Consider the following 18022-nt stretch of genomic DNA (forward strand, 5'->3'; position numbering starts at 1 on the left):
CGTCTGTTGCTGTAAGCAATAAATGGTGCACAGAGATGTCCTCTCTGTCCAAAGTCCTTTTTAAAACAAGCTCTGGTAGAGGGCTTTTAGCTTGCTTATCCTGAGTGTCCAGAGCAAAGTATTCATTTGAGCTGATCCTGTATGCAATAAGGGCATTTTTACCAATATCAGCATCTGATGCACTCTCTAGAGAAAAGCGAGAACCATATGCTGTTGATTCTGATATAAGGAGACTTAACTGATTAAGAGAGAAAGTGGGGGCATTGTCATTTATATCCTTGATCTCCACCTCTACATGGAAGACCCTCAAAGGTTTGTCCACAATCACCTCCAGGTGAACAGCACACAAAGGGCTCTTGCCACACAGCTCCTCCCTGTCTATCCGGGAGTTAACAAACAAAATGCCATTCTGAACATTTACCTCAAAATAGTTCCTATGATCTGCAGACTCCATCCTGAACATCCCAGGCACCAGCTCATCCATCTCCAGCCCCAGATCCTGGGCAATACGGCCCACAAAGGTGCCATGCTGGGATTCCTCCGGCACAGAATAATGGAGCTGACCGCTCCCCATTTCCCAGGCTGTGTGAAGAAGAACCAGCTGCAACAGCCTCAGCCTCACCAAGGAGCCTGGTTTCCAAACATCCATTTTTAAAAATGCATCCGGAGCACAGAGGAATACACACAGTCTTGTTTCTTTCAGGAGAACAAATAGATAGAAATTGATGTGTGTCTACCTTAAATGTTCATTTCTGTCCCTATGTTGAGCAGTCATGATGGTTCATTACTTGCTGCAGATCTCTGCACAAAGGAAGGAGGAGCTGAGTTTTCCAGTCCTCTGACACTATTTTTTACCAAACAGCGACACCGTGTGATTGAACTTTTAAATACTTGAAAAGATTGTGTACTTGTCATCTGACCTTAGGCATTATGTTATAATGTATGTTATAACTCTGATTTCACAGAACTCTTTCAATTAAGTAAATTTTACACTGCATTTTAACCTATTAGCCATCCAGCTTTCCTCTAAAAGGGTTGCTGGCCTTGGGTATTTTGAAGCATGTTCAGTGTTGGCATTGACATGTGTTGAACCCTGGGTAGTAGTAGTTTGCTCTGGCAGAATGGCTGTTTCAGAACTGCTTTGGTCCATTTTAGGGCATTAGTTTTATTTGCCCTAGATTGTGGAGATGGATATTTTGCAAACTGTCTGCAGTGTTCTGCTCTGCGTTACTTGGAGAGGTCTGGGACCTGTTTCCATGAAGCATTTGTATGGGAAGGAACCACATCATTGACCACACCAATTTCATTCAAGCACACATTCCTAGAATAACATAATTGGGGGACAGCTCTTCCATTATTCACCCTGAATACCATTTGTCTAATTCAGCCAGGTTCTGTGATTAATAACTGCTTGGTTGGCTTGTGTCTGAGGGTTTATCTACTTTTCCTCTGCTCTTTCCAGGCACAGTCCACACTTTAAAGCTCATTGCCTGAGTGTCCCCCACTTTTTTAACTTCAGAGCTTTCCCTGCGAAAACCTGCTCTTTAAAGCTCAATCACAGCAAATGGCAGTCCACAGAAAACCTGAGTTGACATTTGCTCCTACTGAGCACTAAAGAGCGGGTTTTCATGAGGAAAGCTCCAGGGCAAAAACAAATGCTTGGACACAGAGTTTTTAAGCACGGACCTGCGCCTGGCACGAGTGAAGAAAGGCTAAGTGTGGATAAGGCTTGAGTCCTTATCAAACAGTGGCTGACTTTTCTGATTTTAACACCAAGCCTGGGGAGCTGGGAAAACTGCCTGGAATCAGCATATGTTATGTTGTGCCAAAACAGTTGCACAGAATAAAGGAAAATATATCATGGTGCTCCCACACTTCTCTCAGGGGACTGAGAGATTTTTCCCTACATGACAATAACCGGAAACCTGAGACTTCAGCTTGAGTGAAGCTCCATCCAAAACAGGCTGAACAATTGCCCTCAATCAAATGTACTTCCATCTTGTCTAAATTAAGCCCACAACCCTCCCACTCCCCCACCAGCCATTTGACAACCTTATATATGCCTTGGGAAAATATAGTATAATACCATCTACATAATCAGCATAGAGGCCACCTTAAAGAAAAGGCTACAAACAATATGGAATCCAACCCTCTTAGCACCCACCAGTTGCTTTTCTTCCAGATCAAGATCTTATTCGTATTCTTTAGTAAGGTAAGTCATGTTTGCTGTTGTGCAGTTTATTTAAAATTACAAAAAAAAAAATGCAACCCTTTGTGAAGCCAACCCCAGATCCTAGGAAACTTTCAAAAGAGAAGCTCCCTATTTACACCATACAATATATTAGTAAAAAGGTAAAGGTACCCCTGCCCGTACGGGCCAGTCTTGCCAGACTCTGGGGTTGTGCGCCCATCTCACTTAAGAGGCCAGGGGCCAGCGCTGTCTGGAGACACTTCCGGGTCACATGGCCAGTGTGACATCGCTGCTCTGGCGAGCCAGAGCCGCACACGGAAACGCCGTTTACCTTCCCGCTGGTAAGCGGTCCCTATTTATCTACTTGCACCCGGAGGTGCTTTCGAACTGCTAGGTTGGCAGGCGCTGGGACCGAGCAGCGGGAGCGCACCCCGCAGCAGGGATTCGAACCGCCGACCTTTCGACCAGCAAGTCCTAGGCGCTGAGGCTTTAACCCACAGCGCCACCTGCGTCCCTATACAATATATTAGGTTGATATGAAGATGTACCTACCTTGAAGATACTGAAATTACTTCAGGCACTTCTGCTTTTTCTGTTAGATGGTTATATTATTTATGCTCAATGAAGTCTATTGGAAGTTAATGCCAGTTTTTTATGTATGCAGTTCTTTACCATATACAAAGAGATTATTTTTATGGAATGGAGTAATTTTCCTTTCCAGCTTCTCAATGTGCTCTCACTAAGTGAATCAGTAGTATGACGTGATGGTCTGCACTGGTCTACCAAAAGGTCATAGGTGCATCTTTTATGCATCTCCAGAGCTTGTCCATAGGTTTATAGTCTTGCATTGGCTACGCCTGTATTGCCACATTTTAAGCCCTATGCATTTGATTTTGCAGTGAATAACTGGCAAACAGCTTCTGCCCTGAGTTGAAATAGTAGGAGATAAATGCAACAGAATAATTGAAAATTACAATAATACTTGCTGAAATATGTACTGTGACATTCCACAAAATGAGAAGTGAAATGAAGAGAAGCATGCTTTTATCCTATTTCATTCAATCTTTTAGAATAGATTCTTAGTTTTGGTTAAGATTTGCTCCATTGTTTGTTTTAATCTATTTTGTAGCCAGACTTCTCTTCTTCCAATTCCATCTATGCTTTAAGAAAAATTAAGCAAAATTAGCCACAGTGTGTGTGAGCAGAAAGATTTTAATTCTGTCTGATGGTTCTGCCAAGAACTTTGATGGTTGTAGTACCCCTGTAGTACCCCTGTGCAGTGTCTCTTTGAATGGAAAGCTCTCTGAGAAATGACCATTGATGCTACTTGAACTATTGATCGCACTACACAGTGTGACGATGACTTTAAAACGACTGACTTCTATTCATTCTTAAGAGCAAATGTTTTAGAATAGTTTAGTCCAGCTGATCAAAAGCTTTTTCAGTATCTAGCATCAAAGGTGTATTATACATTATATTTAACATATGCTTTATATTGTCAGTTAGTTCCTTACAAAAGGGAGATTAAAGGTAGTTTTGCCCTTTCCCTGTCTGCAGATTCTGCATCCAAATCATGTACTACAAGTTGCCTTCCTCCCTGTGGTGTTAAAAAATGCATATATACCAGGGTTCTTCTGGAGAAAGTAAAAATAAAAAGGATACTTTTGAGCACATGCAGAACACTCATCCCTCAATATGGAGTACCCTGAAAGCATGATCAGCTGGACACAATACAGTGTGTGAAAGACATCCTTCCAAGACAGAGGATATGGCATGGTATCTGTGTCAGAGAAGGTAGTTATACTACTCTCCCTCTAGGTTAGATATTATATTTGTGTTGCTCAGTTACTTCCATTTTTCATTTATTACTTGTCAATCCACACCAAAATATTTGCATAACATTAGAGTACACTATAATCAATTTACAAATAATATTCAGAAAGATGACACCTCTTCAATCTTAAGATGCGGTTTCACAAGCCTTTTTCCAAAAACCTTTTCAAGGAGCTATCCTCAACATCAATTATTTCAAGAGGATGACGTGATCGCCTTATTCATGGCATCCTGGTTTCCTTGTGTGTTTGGCAGGGGAGAGAGGTTAAAACAAGAAGGGGAATTAAAACTCAATTCTCCCTCACTATTTTATTGGCCAGGTAGAATGCTCATGCACTGAGAAAACATCAAAAGTCATTTTCACAATACAACAGGAAATGATTTTTTTCTTTCATTTTTACTATTTTGTTAGGCCATGAAAAAGAGTCTGATACAGTCCCACATGAAGGGGGCAAAAGATAAAAACCAGATTCATGAAAACCTCATAAAGGAAGTCTTATGCTTCTTTCATACCTCTTATTATAGTGCATAAATGTTTGTATCATTGCTATTAGAGCAAAAGAGAAGCCCAAAAGATATTATAAACCATTAAAATCCATTAAAATGTCTTGGGGGCAACTTGTAATTATTTATTTTAAAAATAAAACAGATGAAAATTATATACACAAATATTATAACACAAATATGCAAAATAAAATAGTTCAGAAAGGGCACTAACCGTTGCACAGAGCAGATCCTGCTGCTTCCCATTCTCCACAATGGAAGGAATACCAGGACTGAAAACCATCAGATCGCTTTTGGCACCAGGCTCCCCACTCGCAGCTGCCAGGATGTGGCTGTGGCGATTTGAATAGGACCAGCTGCCCACCTCACTGGCACAAACCAGTGTGGCTGTGCCAGGGCCATACATCACGGGCTCCTTGGGTTGACACTGACATCGCAGAGCCATGTATACTATAATCACCAGCAGGAACAAGCTGGATACTGAGCAGATAGCAACAATCAGGTAGATGTTGACATTGTCCACCAATGGCTTTGGACTCCCTCCCATTCTAGGAAGGTGGGCATCTCTATGGATTACCTGAGTGCTTGCCACAAATGACACACTCAATGTGGCTGTAGTGGACAGTGCTGGCTTGCCGTGATCCTTCACAAGCACTAGCACACTCTGGCTGCTGCTGCCCTCCATCTCATCCAGGGCACGTGTTGTACTAATCTCACCACTGTACAGCCCCACACGCCAGGGGCCTCTGGTTGCCTCATGCAGTTCATAGCGCAGCCATGCATTATAGCCTGAGTCAGCATCCAGGGCATGGACCTTGCCCACCACATGTCCAGCCAAGACAGGGGCTACCAGCAGAGCAAGGGACACCTCTTCTGACCTAGATACCGCAGGCACATTGTCATTCTCATCCACCACAAAAACTTGTATTGTGACGTTGCCACATAAAGGGGGGAACCCAGCATCCTTGGCTCTCACCTGGAACTCCAGCAGTTTCACCTCCTCATAGTCCAAGGGCTGAAGAGCATAGACCTTCCCACTCTCCGAGTGCACTGAGATGTAGCTTGACAATGACCAAAGCTTCTCATCCAGCCAGTAGCTGACAAGGGCATTCTCACCTAGGTCTGGGTCTATGGCAGACACTGTGAAGACGTGAGCACCAGGTGGATTATTCTCTTTCACAAAGACAGTGTAGGAGGGCTGAGGAAAAGTAGGTGCATTGTCATTCACATCACCGATGGGCACCACAAGGCTGCTACTAGCTGACAGTGATGGAGTCCCTTGGTCATGGGCTGTCACCACCAGTCTGTATTCAGCCACCTCTTCACGGTCCAGGGATTCAGCCAGCACCAGTGAGTAGTAATTCTTATAGGTAGATACCAGCTTGAAAGGAAGAACAGTGGGCCACAAAGAGCAGGTCACTTGTCCATTGACCCCAGAATCCCTGTCTGAGACACTGATTGAGGCTACGACTGTTCCCAGTGAAGAATCCTCTGGAACTGGTACCAACAGGAAAGTCACTGACACCTCTGGAATATTATCATTCACATCCAGAATTTCTATTAAAACCTTGCAGTGTCCAGACAAGGGGTAAGCACCTTTATCTGTTGCTTCTGCTCGAATTTCATATGAATTAGTGTCCTCATAATCCAATTCATTATTCAGTAAAATTTGTCCAGTATTTGGATCTATCCTAAACATGGTACTTAATTTAGGTGGAATTACACTACGAATAGAGTATGTAATGTCTCTATTAATGCCATCATCCAAATCAGTGGCATTGAGCTTAACCACTGACGTCCCAAGGGAAGCATTTTCTAACATTTGTACCTTGTACACTGACTGGTTAAAGACAGGAGGGTTATCATTCACATCAAGCACTGTGATCACCAGCTGAATTGTTCCTGTTAGCACAGGTTGGCCACTGTCCGTGGCTGTGAGCAGTAAGCGATGCACAGAAATATCTTCTCTGTCTAACGGCTTTGTTATTACAAAGCCTAAGGAATTATCCTCGCTGCTACTTTGGAAATCTAACATAAAATGTTCACTGGGGCTGAGGTGGTAAGTTAACTGTGCATTTGTACCAACATCAGCATCTAAAGCTCCCTCTAGAGGGAAAACGGATCCTGCAAGTCTTGATTCTAGAATAGACAGTTTTTCCTCACTTGCTGAGAAAACAGGGGCATTGTCGTTTATGTCTGCAATCTCCACGTCCACATGGAAGATCCTCATGGGGTTATCCACAATCACCTCCAGGTGAATGGCACAAACAGGGTTCTTGCTACAAAGCTCCTCCCTGTCCATCCTAGAATTCACAAACAAGATTCCATTTTGCACATTTACCTCTAAATAATCCTTGTGCTCTTTGGAAACTATCCTGAACATCCGAGGCACCAGCTCACTCACCTCCAGCCCCAGGTCCTGGGCGATGCGGCCCACAAAGGTGCCATGCTGGGATTCCTCCGGCACAGAATAATGGAGCTGGCCGCTCCCCATTTCCCAGGCTGTGTGGAGAAGGACCAACTGCAGCAGCTGCTTCCTCACCGAGTTGTCTCTCCAAGGAACAACCATCTCAAATATATTCCTTTGAATCCCCCTCCGTTATGTGTAATATTGGAGTGGGGGTTGGTTAATCCAGCTTGCTATTATCCTTTGTGCTCCTTCACTTTTGGTGCTGCCTATTTTCTGATGACAGCAAGGAGGAGGAGCTCTCCTATGAGTCTGCAAGAGGTATTTAACAGTAAAGAGTGACACCCTGTGAAGAGATTTAAAAATGCAATTCTTGCAATATTTGGTTCGGCTTTTTTGTTTTCTGGTGTTCTGTATTCTTCTAGTTTTCTTATGCTTCTTTAAATGTATGTGAAGATAGTAATATTTATCTTTGTAACCATTTGACATAAGATTTATGTGTATGTGGATATATAATTACTCCTGTGTGGCAGCAGTTTTTTAAGATCACATTCCGGCCTTTGAGAATTTCCATTCTTAAAAGTTTGTGTCGTACAAAGGTGAGTATGTTTTCATTCATATTAAAGAAAGATGATTCACTTTGATAGTGGGGAAGAAAGCGGGGGTAGAGATGAAAGAAAAATGGGAAATGTGAGAAAAAGAAGCACTATGGCCATGATAGATCAAGTGGAACATTGTTACATTCCAAAAAGATAATAGCATGAGAGCCAAAAATCACAGGTTCCCCAAACTACCGAAGAGGATACAGTGGGTGTACCTTTTCTTCACTGTTCTTATTTACATACTTTTGCGCCATACTGCTTCTGAGCACAAATCTTTTCCTTTATTCTTCAGATGGATACACTAACAGTATGATACTTTATTTGTGCACTCTGTGGTGTCCAATTTGGGTATGTGCTGTGTCAAGAATCTGTATAATATACAAATAAGACTTCTGGATCTAAGATCTCTCGTGAAAGGAGGTTTTTATCTTATTTGTGTTTTGCTGTTTTAGACCATGCAGATAATATGCCAGATGATATGTTTGCTGTTGTTTAGTCGTTTAGTCATGTCCGACTCTTTGTGACCCCATGGTCAGGCACTCCTGTCTTCCACTGCCTCCCACAGTTTGGTTCGTAGCTTCGAGAACACTGTCCAACCATCTCGTCCTCTGTCGTCCCCTTCTCCTTGTGCCCTCCATCTTTCCCAACATCAGGGTCTTTTCCAGGGAGTCTTCTCTTCTCATGAGGTGGCCAAAGTACTGGAGCCTCAGCTTCATGATTTGTCCTTCCAGTGAGCACCTAGGGCTGATTTCCTTCAAAATGGATAGGTTTGATCTTCTTGCAGTCCATGGGACTCTCAAGGTTGTTCTCCAGCACCATAATTCAAAAGCATCCATTCTTCGGCGATCAGCCTTCTTTATGGTCCAGCTGGCTGCCAGTTTGTGAGTGATGTGGTTGAGCATGTTTAGACATTGATGTTATCACATATTGCTTTGTTCTAGTTTTGGAGATCCACACATATCCATTGGCAGAAGAGCTTTGCTTTTCTACTGCAACCATGTAAAGGTCCTTCAGCCTTCTCATTTATGCTTTCCTGCTCCATAGGCTGAAGTTCCTTCTTCGTCTTCCATGTGATGGCGAGGGGCAACCACTTTTGTGCGTGAACACAACCCTGTGTTTGAAACTAGTTTGACTTTGATTCATCCCAGGAAACATCTTAGATCCATCTTTCACTTAGATTTCTTAAGTCAAGAAATCATTTGAGAATTTGTCAGTCAGTTCTAATCTCAGTAATATTTTTAAAATCAAGTTTAGTGGTGGTAGGGCATTCAGTCCCAATGCTGGCATAGCTGGTTTATCTGGAATATTATGACCTAGAGCCCAGCATCTTTCATTGTACCTATTTATGACACTACACGTCTCTATCACCTGGAGAGGACGACCCATGTAGTCTCCTGTTTTCACTTATACAATGTTAGTTTTATGTCCTAAGATATTCTACTGCATTTCTCTTAGGGACAGAGTTTACAGCTCCAGCGTTCATCTCTTCTTTTACTGATGCTTCCTTGAGTCTTGTGTGTATTGTGACAAATGTTTTCTCCATTCCTAAACACTGTGTCTGCAGGCAAGCTGTAGTGTTGCATCTTGGGAGAGTCCTGGACGCCCTTTGCTTGCCTGCCTGCTGGCACAACATGCTATTGCAAATAAGTTTGCTTACGGTACTTCCTATGTATCTTCCATAGAACTGGGTGTTTATCTTGTGTTAGATGGTGTGAGGTACATCTCTTGCAAACATGGAGAGTTTATGTGTTTAATGAGAATGTTGCTATTGCCTTCTTGCATGATTTGGCAGGAGGTTTGACTTGTGAGGGAAGATCACATTTCTCAAGAGAGTCCATGTAGATGAGAAAATAGGTTTAAGAATGGAAAAAGTGGAGTTGGAGTTTTAATAATGTGTGCTCTTATGTATCTAATATAGAGTTTTTATACATTTAAAATATTTCATTAACAACTGAGATGAAGTAGGCTAACTGGGTTCCAGATGCTATTGCCAAAACATAATTACTACAATATTATTTCAAACAGCAATGCTGCCCAATAACTTTAAATCTCTTTTCCTGATCAAAGCTCAAGGCATTCTGCAAAGCTCAGTGTATTCTTTGATTTCCTGGTCAGAGCTCAAAATATTCTGCATGACTCAAGTAGCATGTTTTATAATGAGCAGAAATTATTCCATCAAGTTGTGTTTTGTGCTGGAATTCCCTGACCCAGGTGGCTAATCTATAACCAAAGCTATATAACTCTTCTACCACCAAGAAAATGAACAAACAGATCCTTTTTAAACATTGAAATCATGCTATTATATCCAAGTGAGTACTCCCAAGACAGGTACATCACATGACAAACTGAAATGAATAGTAGAGACTCACCTGCCCAGATGAATTAGGGACCACCTCCGTCATAATCCCTACATCCCCATTCTCTGCAAAGACAGGAATGTTGGGGCTGAAAACCATGAGATCACTTTTGGCTCCAGCCTCTCCACTCACTCCTGCCAAAATGTGGCTGTGGCGATTTGAGTAAGACCAACTGCCCACTTCACTTGCACACACCAGCGTGGCTGTGCCGGGACCATACACCATTGTCTCCTCTGCTTGCCTCTGGAATCGCTGAGCCACATATAAGATGACTGCAAGCAGGAACAAGCTGGACACTGAGCAGATGGCAATGATTAGGTAGATGTTGACATTGTCCACCAGGGGTCCTGAACTACCTCCCATCCTGGGAAGATGGACATCATCGTGGAACATCTGGGTGTTTGCCACCAGAGACACACTCAATGTAGTTGTAACTGATCGCGGTGGCTTCCCATGGTCCTTCACCAACACCAGCAAACTATGGCTGCTGCTGCCCTCTACCTCATTCAGGGCACGTCTGGTACTTATCTCACCACTGTACAGTCCCACTTGCCAGGGGCCACTGGTCAATTCGTGCAACTCATAGCGTAGCCATGCATTGTAGCCTGAGTCAGCATCCAGGGCATGGATCTTGCTCACTATGTGGCCAGCCATGACAGGGACCACCAGCTTGACAGCAGCCTCCCCTTGTCCAGATACTGTTGGGTCATTGTCATTGTCATCCACCACAAACACCTGCACTGTCACATTGCTGCACAAAGAGGGCAGCCCAGCATCCTTGGCCCTCACTTGGAACTCCAGCAACTTCATCTCTTCATAGTCTAAGGACTGCAGTGCATAGATCTTGCCGCTTTCTGAGTGCACCGAGATGTAGCTTGACAGCGACCAGAGCTTCTCATCAAGCCAATAGCTGACTAGGGCATTCTCAGCCATGTCTGGATCTGAGGCAGACATTGTAAAGATATGGGCACCAGGTGGATTATTCTCCTTCACAAAGACCGTATAGAATGGCTGAGCAAAAGCAGGTGCATTGTCATTCACATCACTAATGGGCACCACTAGGCTGCTACTTGCTGATAGTGATGGAGCCCCTTGATCTTGGGCCACAACCACCAGTCCATACTCAGCCACCTGCTCTCGATCCACAAGTTCAGCTAGCACTAGTGAGTAGTAATTTTTGAAGGTGGGCACCAGCTTGAATGGAAGCCCAGTGGGCCACAGAGAGCAGCTCACTTGCCCGTTGGATCCGGAATCCCTGTCTGAGATGCTGATCAGGGCTACCACTGCCCCTGGCGAAGAGTCTTCAGGCAACGGCACTAGCATGGACTTCAATGACATCTCAGGAGCATTGTCATTTACATCTAAAATTTCAATAAGGATAGTGCAGTGCCCAGACAAAGGTGGGCTACCTCTATCTTTTGCCTCAATTTCAACATTATACATATTAATTTCTTCAAAATCCACTTTTCCTTTTACCCTGATTTCACCTGTATCTGACTGTATACTAAATATATTGGAAGGAACATTATTACTGAAGGAGTAGGTGATTTCCTTATTAGTTCCTTCATCTAAGTCTGTTGCATTGAGATGAATAACCAATGTTCCATCTGCCACATTTTCTAACAATTTCACCTTATAAACAGATTGATTAAATACAGGTGCATTGTCATTTGCATCCATCACAGTGATCTCAAGGTAGACTGTGCCTGTGAGTTCTGGCTGACCCCCATCAGTAGCTGTTAGCACTAAACGATGCACAGGGATTTTCTCTCTGTCCAGAGGTTTATTTAAAACAAGTACCAATGATACACTCTGCTGGTCATTTATTTTTTCTTCAACAACAAAATATTCTGTGGAATTAAGCTTGTACTTCAGTTGAGCATTAACACCAACATCTGCATCTGAGGCTCCCTTCAGAGGAAAACGTGTACCAGGCAGCATTGATTCTGCAACACTGAGGGACTGTTTACTTTCCAAGAAAACAGGAGAATTGTCATTTATGTCCTTGATTTCCACCTCTACATGGAAGACCCTCAGAGGCTTGTCCACAATCACCTCCAGGTGAACAGCACACAAAGGGCTCTTGTTACACAGCACCTCCCTGTCTATCCGGGAATTAACAAACAAAATTCCATTCTGGACATTTACCTCAAAAGAGTCCCCATGATCTTCAGACTCCATCCGGAACATCCGAGGCATAAGCTCCTCCACCTCCAGCCCCAGATCCTGGGCAATGCGGCCCACGAAGGTGCCATGCTGGGATTCCTCAGGCACGGAATAATGGAGCTGGCCGCTCCCCATCAACCAGACTGTGTGAAGCACAATCAGCTGCAGCAGCTGCTTTCTCCCCACTGAGGAAGAGTCTCCCCATGCAGCAACCATCTCAGAAATCTTTCATATAACTCTCCTCTTTTATGAAATATATCTGGAAAAAACATTGAAAGAATCTAAATCCAGCCTGCTGATATACCTTTTCTTCCTCCAATTATAGGAACGGGAATGATCTCTGGTGATGACAAAGCAGTGGAAGAGCCTTTTGTTCCCCTTTTATTCGCAGCAAGTTACTTAAGCAGAGAGCGACATCATGCGACTAGATGCGAAAGTACAGTAGATGTTTATATTGTGTGTAGTTTTGGAGAATGTTTGATGTCACCAATTTGTTTAGAAAAATGAAAATCAAGTTCAAATGAATGATAAACAAGATGTTTTTCTTGAAAATGTATTTAATATATTCAAAATGTATATTTTCATTTGCTGGTGAATATGGCTGGTTAAATACATTTGCCCCATCACTGAATGTTTCCATCTTTTATACCAACATATGACACATGTTGGCACCACTAGCATCTTTCACTGCTTGGAGATCAGGGTATTGTCCTGTATTTGGGAGTAGCTCAGTCACAGAGCACCTGCTCTGCATGCAGAAGGTGCCAGAATCAATCTGTAGCATCTCCAGAAAGGGCTGGGAACAGCCCCTGGCTAGAACCCTAGATAACCACTGCCAGTGAGCTAGATGGATTGTTGGGTCTAATTCAGTTATAGGCAACTTCTTGTGGTCCTATGACCTATGAAACACATTTATTATTTTTCTTCCCAGCAGTTCTGGAGCTTCCTTGAGTGAAGAACTGATATTCTGATATTCCATGTCTCTTTCTATTAGGATTTCCAATAGTTTTTTTAGGAATGCTATATGGCAATTCAGGATAATGACATATTTCTGCATTGTGGTTGCCAGAACAGAACACAACTATAGTGCTTATTTACCTTATTTCATTACATTTGTATTTCTCCCTTCATTGCACAGAGTGAACAGAATTCTTGCCTTTAAAGGAAGAGAGATGCAGAATGCAGCTGGCCATGCTTCTTTAGGCAATGTTACCAGTTAGAGGCTTATTTAAGAAGGCTGTGCTTTTGCACTCATCCCACTGTTGGCAGAGCTGGACTAGCTGGTTTCCATGTGGGGCAGTTTTGAAGTTCCCATTTCACATTTGCCAGAGGAAGAGCTCTTTTGCACAGCTTAGCTCTGGCAGGCAGCTGAGTGGTTCAGACAGACATTCCAGTAGTTCCAGGTAGTTTTAGGTCTGTTATTTCTTCCGAAGTCTCGCTGGGCAAATCAATAAGTTTTGACCTGGTGCTGAATGACTGCAACATTGGCACCAGTCCCATGCCTACTTTTCTCAAGTCAAGGAAGAAAGACTGCTAAGGAAAAAAGCAGTTATCAGCACCACTTTATCGAAACGCCAGTTCTTCTAGGCATGCAGTTCTATGAGGCTCTTTACTATTATTTTCTTCTTCATGGTCACCTGCTCTCTGTAATTGGCTCATATGCATTACCTCACTTTGAAAGCATATTACTAGAATTCCTTGATCAATGACACCAACAACCGAATAAACAAAATATGAACTTCATGGCTGAGCAGGAATTGGCCGAGAGCAGATTGCAGTTTTTACAGAGATGTGAAGACAATATGATAGAACTATGATTAGAGCCCAGATGAAAAGTCAGAATGCTGTCCCTCGTGCGGAAGATGGCAACTTAAATCCTCATTGTGGTGCAGGTAATGAGATTGCAATAGATGTTGGATTCCATGTCTGAAAGGGACACAAGCCCCCATTGGAAATCTTTTGCCCAGTGCCTTTATCTGAAAGTGTATACTGTATCTTCAAGTTCCAGATTGGTAGTCATGTTCTGCTATTCACATAATATATGAATGGCAACTTTCAGAAACCAATGTGAGAACACTTTCCTAGGACATTCTGCTGATCACCTTAAAGTTTTCATTTTTCAACAAAATAATTTTGAGGGATGGCTCCAGTGTGAAATTGATGAAATGGAATGTCTTACTAAGGCAATCTTGAAGGATGTGGCACCTCATCTTGCCATTCTCCACAGTATCTCTATATTATCAGACCTACAAAGCTCCCAACAAAGACTAACTCCACACATTTATTAGAATTGAGATATTGATCACATTGAGCATTTTCCTTCACCTTGTCCATCTTTAGGCACACCACCAAATACCTTTGTGGGTAATTCCCATTGTGTGATCTGCGTCCAGTATGAATTGTTTTCATTCTTCAAAATCCAGAGCACCTTCCACCTTTACATCCGCAGAAGTCTAGTCTACTAGAAATAATGATTAACAAATCTCATTGCATTGTTGCTCTCCCAATCACTTCCATGTTCTTTGTCCATATCTGCTGCATTGATCAGAAGTTCCCAAGTAAACTGAAGATATTCCAGTCAAACCCAGGAGTGTTCTCACTGGAATGCAGAGCAATAATGTGCCAGACCTTTGGGAAGACCTGACATCTCTTACTATTTACTGGAAACTTCAAATGGTATCTGTCTTTGTCTAACAACTTTTCAAAAGCTAAAAATAGCATATTATTCTGTCCACCACAGTGCTCTACCCTCCTATTGTTTATTCTTTTTAACAATTTGCAAATGGGGCGCTCACTATTACCAATTCAGTTCTGAGAAGAAATATCTCTTTTAGAGGGAAACTGTGTGACTTTATCGTCAATACTGAGGATTTCTATGTCCAGATAAGACAATGCAAGAAGATTTTCAATCCGAAGCTCAAATTTTAGTACTTAACTTACTGTCTGACCACGCAGCTCCTCTGTTGTCCACTATCATGCACTAAGCTGCAAATCCAGATGTTTTCTTGCATTTAATAACACAATAGGCAGGCTGTCAGCTGTTAGGTTTCTGGGATCCTCTTCTGCAATAGACTCACTGGCAATACAGGGCTCCAAATCCTCTGGGATCCAGCAGCAAGCTTCTCTGGCTAGAGAGACGCACACTATGGCAACGCACAGAAAACAGAATGGCAGCCATAAGCCCGACATATTAGGTTGCCTGGTTTTTTGTAGCAACAGAAAAACAGAGGTTTGCAGTATAATAATTTCCTTCTTCTGCTAGCACTACTCTCTTGCTATTTCTGTCTCTAGCTATCCATCAGAACAGTACACAAATTCTGCACTCAAATTCTACGAAAATACAATCGTTTCGCTCTTCTTTCAGCTTGAATTCTGAGCCATTAAAAGAATCCCTTTGCCGGAGTGGATGGTTCTTCCTTTCCAGTCGTGGACAACAGCAACACCTAGCGTCTAGATCACTGCTGTGCTCCAGACACTGCAAACAGCGATGCTCAATGTCGCTTAGATGATGTCACAGGTTTTAGGCTACTGCGAATGAGCAACAATCTGCTCTGGCATTATAATCTATGAACTACTTTTAAAAAACCTCTATCCTTGGTTTATTAATAACCAGCTTATATAGTCATTATTCTACATAGAGTGAGTGCCTTGCACCCCACCCCCTACTTTTTAAGTTTTCCTCTTTGCCTTTGGTAACTTTCAGTAACACTCTGATGTAGTGGACTCATGTCTCAGGGCTTTCTGCATTAGAACTGCACTGCGGGACAATCTTGTACTAAAGTATGCTGAAGGTGCCCATCAAGAACTCTTTTTGTTCAACACAAGTTATGCTCCTTAATTCACCAAAGGTGCATATACTATGTGTAGAAATGATTTGATTTCATATTTTGCAGCTGGATAAATTATATATGAAAATTATTTTATTATATCCTGTAAACACATTTAAATGTATTATCTCTAGAATTATGATGTATTTTAAAAAGTCAATATGCCCAAATGGAACCCATTTTTAAATATTTTGCATGGGGGTGGTCCTGCGTATATCGTTGGCACTGTTCTTTGATGCATTGTCCTTTTATTATTATTTAGATTATTTGAATTCAATTATATATTTACAAAAACTATTCAGATATTCAGATATGATGCACATTGGGATATGATGCACATTGGGACAAAATTGTAGCCTCATGTATTCATTGATGGTGTCTGACTGACACAGGAAAGAGATCTTGCAGTCATGATTGATATCTTGATGAAAATAGAAACTCTATGTGTGGCTGGGATTAAAAACAGTAAGGCAGATTCCATGCTAGAATTAGGAAAGGGATTGAAAATAAATCTATAACAGGGCAATGTCTGGAATATCGGTCAACCCTAATCCATCATAAAGAAGGAGTAAGGTTCAGGAAAAAAAAGTCTCAAATGGTACACCAACTAATACTTTTTATTTTAGAGGAAAAGATGATCCAAGGTAGGCATGACAGAAGTTTACAAAATCATGTGAGATGTTTTAAAAAAAAAAAGTACAGTGGTACCTCGGTTTACGAACTTAAAACTGTTTTGGAAGTCTGTTCTTAAACCAAAGCTGTTCTTAAACCGAGGCACGCTTTCCCTAACGAGGCCTCCCACCGCTGGTGCCCTTCCACCGTTCGGCTTCCGTTCGTAGACTGGGGTAAAGTTTGCTAACCAAAACACTACTTCCGGTTTTGTGGAGTTCGTATACCGAATAGTTTGGAAACAGGGCTGTTCTTAAACCGATGTACCACTGTAAAGCTATTTTTTCTCCCTCTCCCATAATGCTGAAACTCAGGCTTGCCCATGCAATAGCTTGAAAAAGGTGGAGGAAGGGATACTTTTCAAACAATTCATAATTTATGAAATAATGAAATTTATGGTATTTGCTGCCAGATGTGGTATTGGCCACTGGAAGCTGGGTTATACTTAAGGAGGCAGTGCACAGTTAATTCACAGAGGCTAAATTAGCTTAAAAAGAAAGGACAGTGACTAGGTTGCACAGGTGTTGGCAGATGTGCAATGGCAGCCATTTTACATAAACCACAGGATTATATTTACTGCAGTTAAGGGTGACCAGTGAGGGAGCCAAGCTTGCTAATGATACCAAATTGTTCAAGGATGTTAAAACAAAAAGGGATTGCGAGGAGCTTGTAAAGGATCTCTCCAGATTAGGCAAATGGGAAAATGGCGAATACAATTCAATTTAAGCAGGTACAAAGTGAGGCACATTGGGGAAAACAATCCTAATTTCACATATATACCAATGGAGATGAACTGGCAATGAGTCACCAGAAAATGTACCTTGCGATTGTGGAGGATAGCTTGATGATGATATCAACCCATTATGCAGCAGCTGTAACAAAGACAAATACCAGATTAAAGATCATTAGGTAAGGGATTGAAAATAATACTGTCAATATCATAATACTGTTATATACATCCATGGCTATACAGTACTGTGTACAGTGTATTGTGATGGTCACCTCATCCCAAAAACTGTAGAGCTGGAAAAGTTGTAGAAAAGGGCAACTAAAATGAATGTGAGTTTGGAGCAACTCTCAAATGTGCAAAAATTACATTTGGGGCATTTTAGTTTGGAAAAAATGCAAGTAAGAGAGGACAGCATAGAGCCATACAAAATTATGCATTTTGCGGAGAAAGTGGATAGAAAGAAGTAAGTTTTACTTTTTAAAAAATACAATTTCACAAGCCTACTTGGAGTTGAAAGAGAGGGAGAAAAGCAGCTCCAGAGAGAGGGAGTTACCTTCCCTTTCCCACCTTCAGCTTAGCTGTGAATCAGAACTTCTCCAGATGATCTTAGTGGGCAGGGAGAATCATATGGAAGTATGTGTTCCACACTTCCCAAATTGAATAGACCCTTAAATGTAATAACCAGCATTTGGGGCTTGCAAACGAGCCTGGCAGCAGGATTCTACACCTGATGTAG

At 42.1% G+C, this 18022-nt stretch overlaps 1 protein-coding gene and 1 pseudogene across 2 annotated transcripts in view; both read right to left on the bottom strand.

Annotated features, from left to right (window-relative positions):
* The window catches only part of LOC309373494 (protocadherin alpha-C2-like), a 181751-nt gene extending 174540 nt beyond the window's left edge, over positions 1-7211 (bottom strand). Inside the window, exon 1 of the mRNA XM_081917753.1 lies at positions 4743-7211. Within this exon, the coding sequence (XP_081773879.1) occupies positions 4743-7097 (2355 nt within the window). The 5' untranslated portion in view covers positions 7098-7211. The remainder of the gene's footprint in view (positions 1-4742) is intronic.
* Positions 7212-9870: 2659 nt separating this feature from the next.
* Positions 9871-12276, bottom strand: LOC309374839 (protocadherin alpha-13 pseudogene; annotated as a pseudogene). Its single transcript has one exon. The product of its transcript is annotated as a protocadherin alpha-13 pseudogene (transcript).
* Positions 12277-18022: the final 5746 nt, after the last annotated feature.

The sequence above is a fragment of the Podarcis melisellensis genome, assembly GCF_964234715.1.
Source record: "Podarcis melisellensis genome assembly, chromosome: 7".
NCBI lineage: Eukaryota > Metazoa > Chordata > Lepidosauria > Squamata > Lacertidae > Podarcis > Podarcis melisellensis.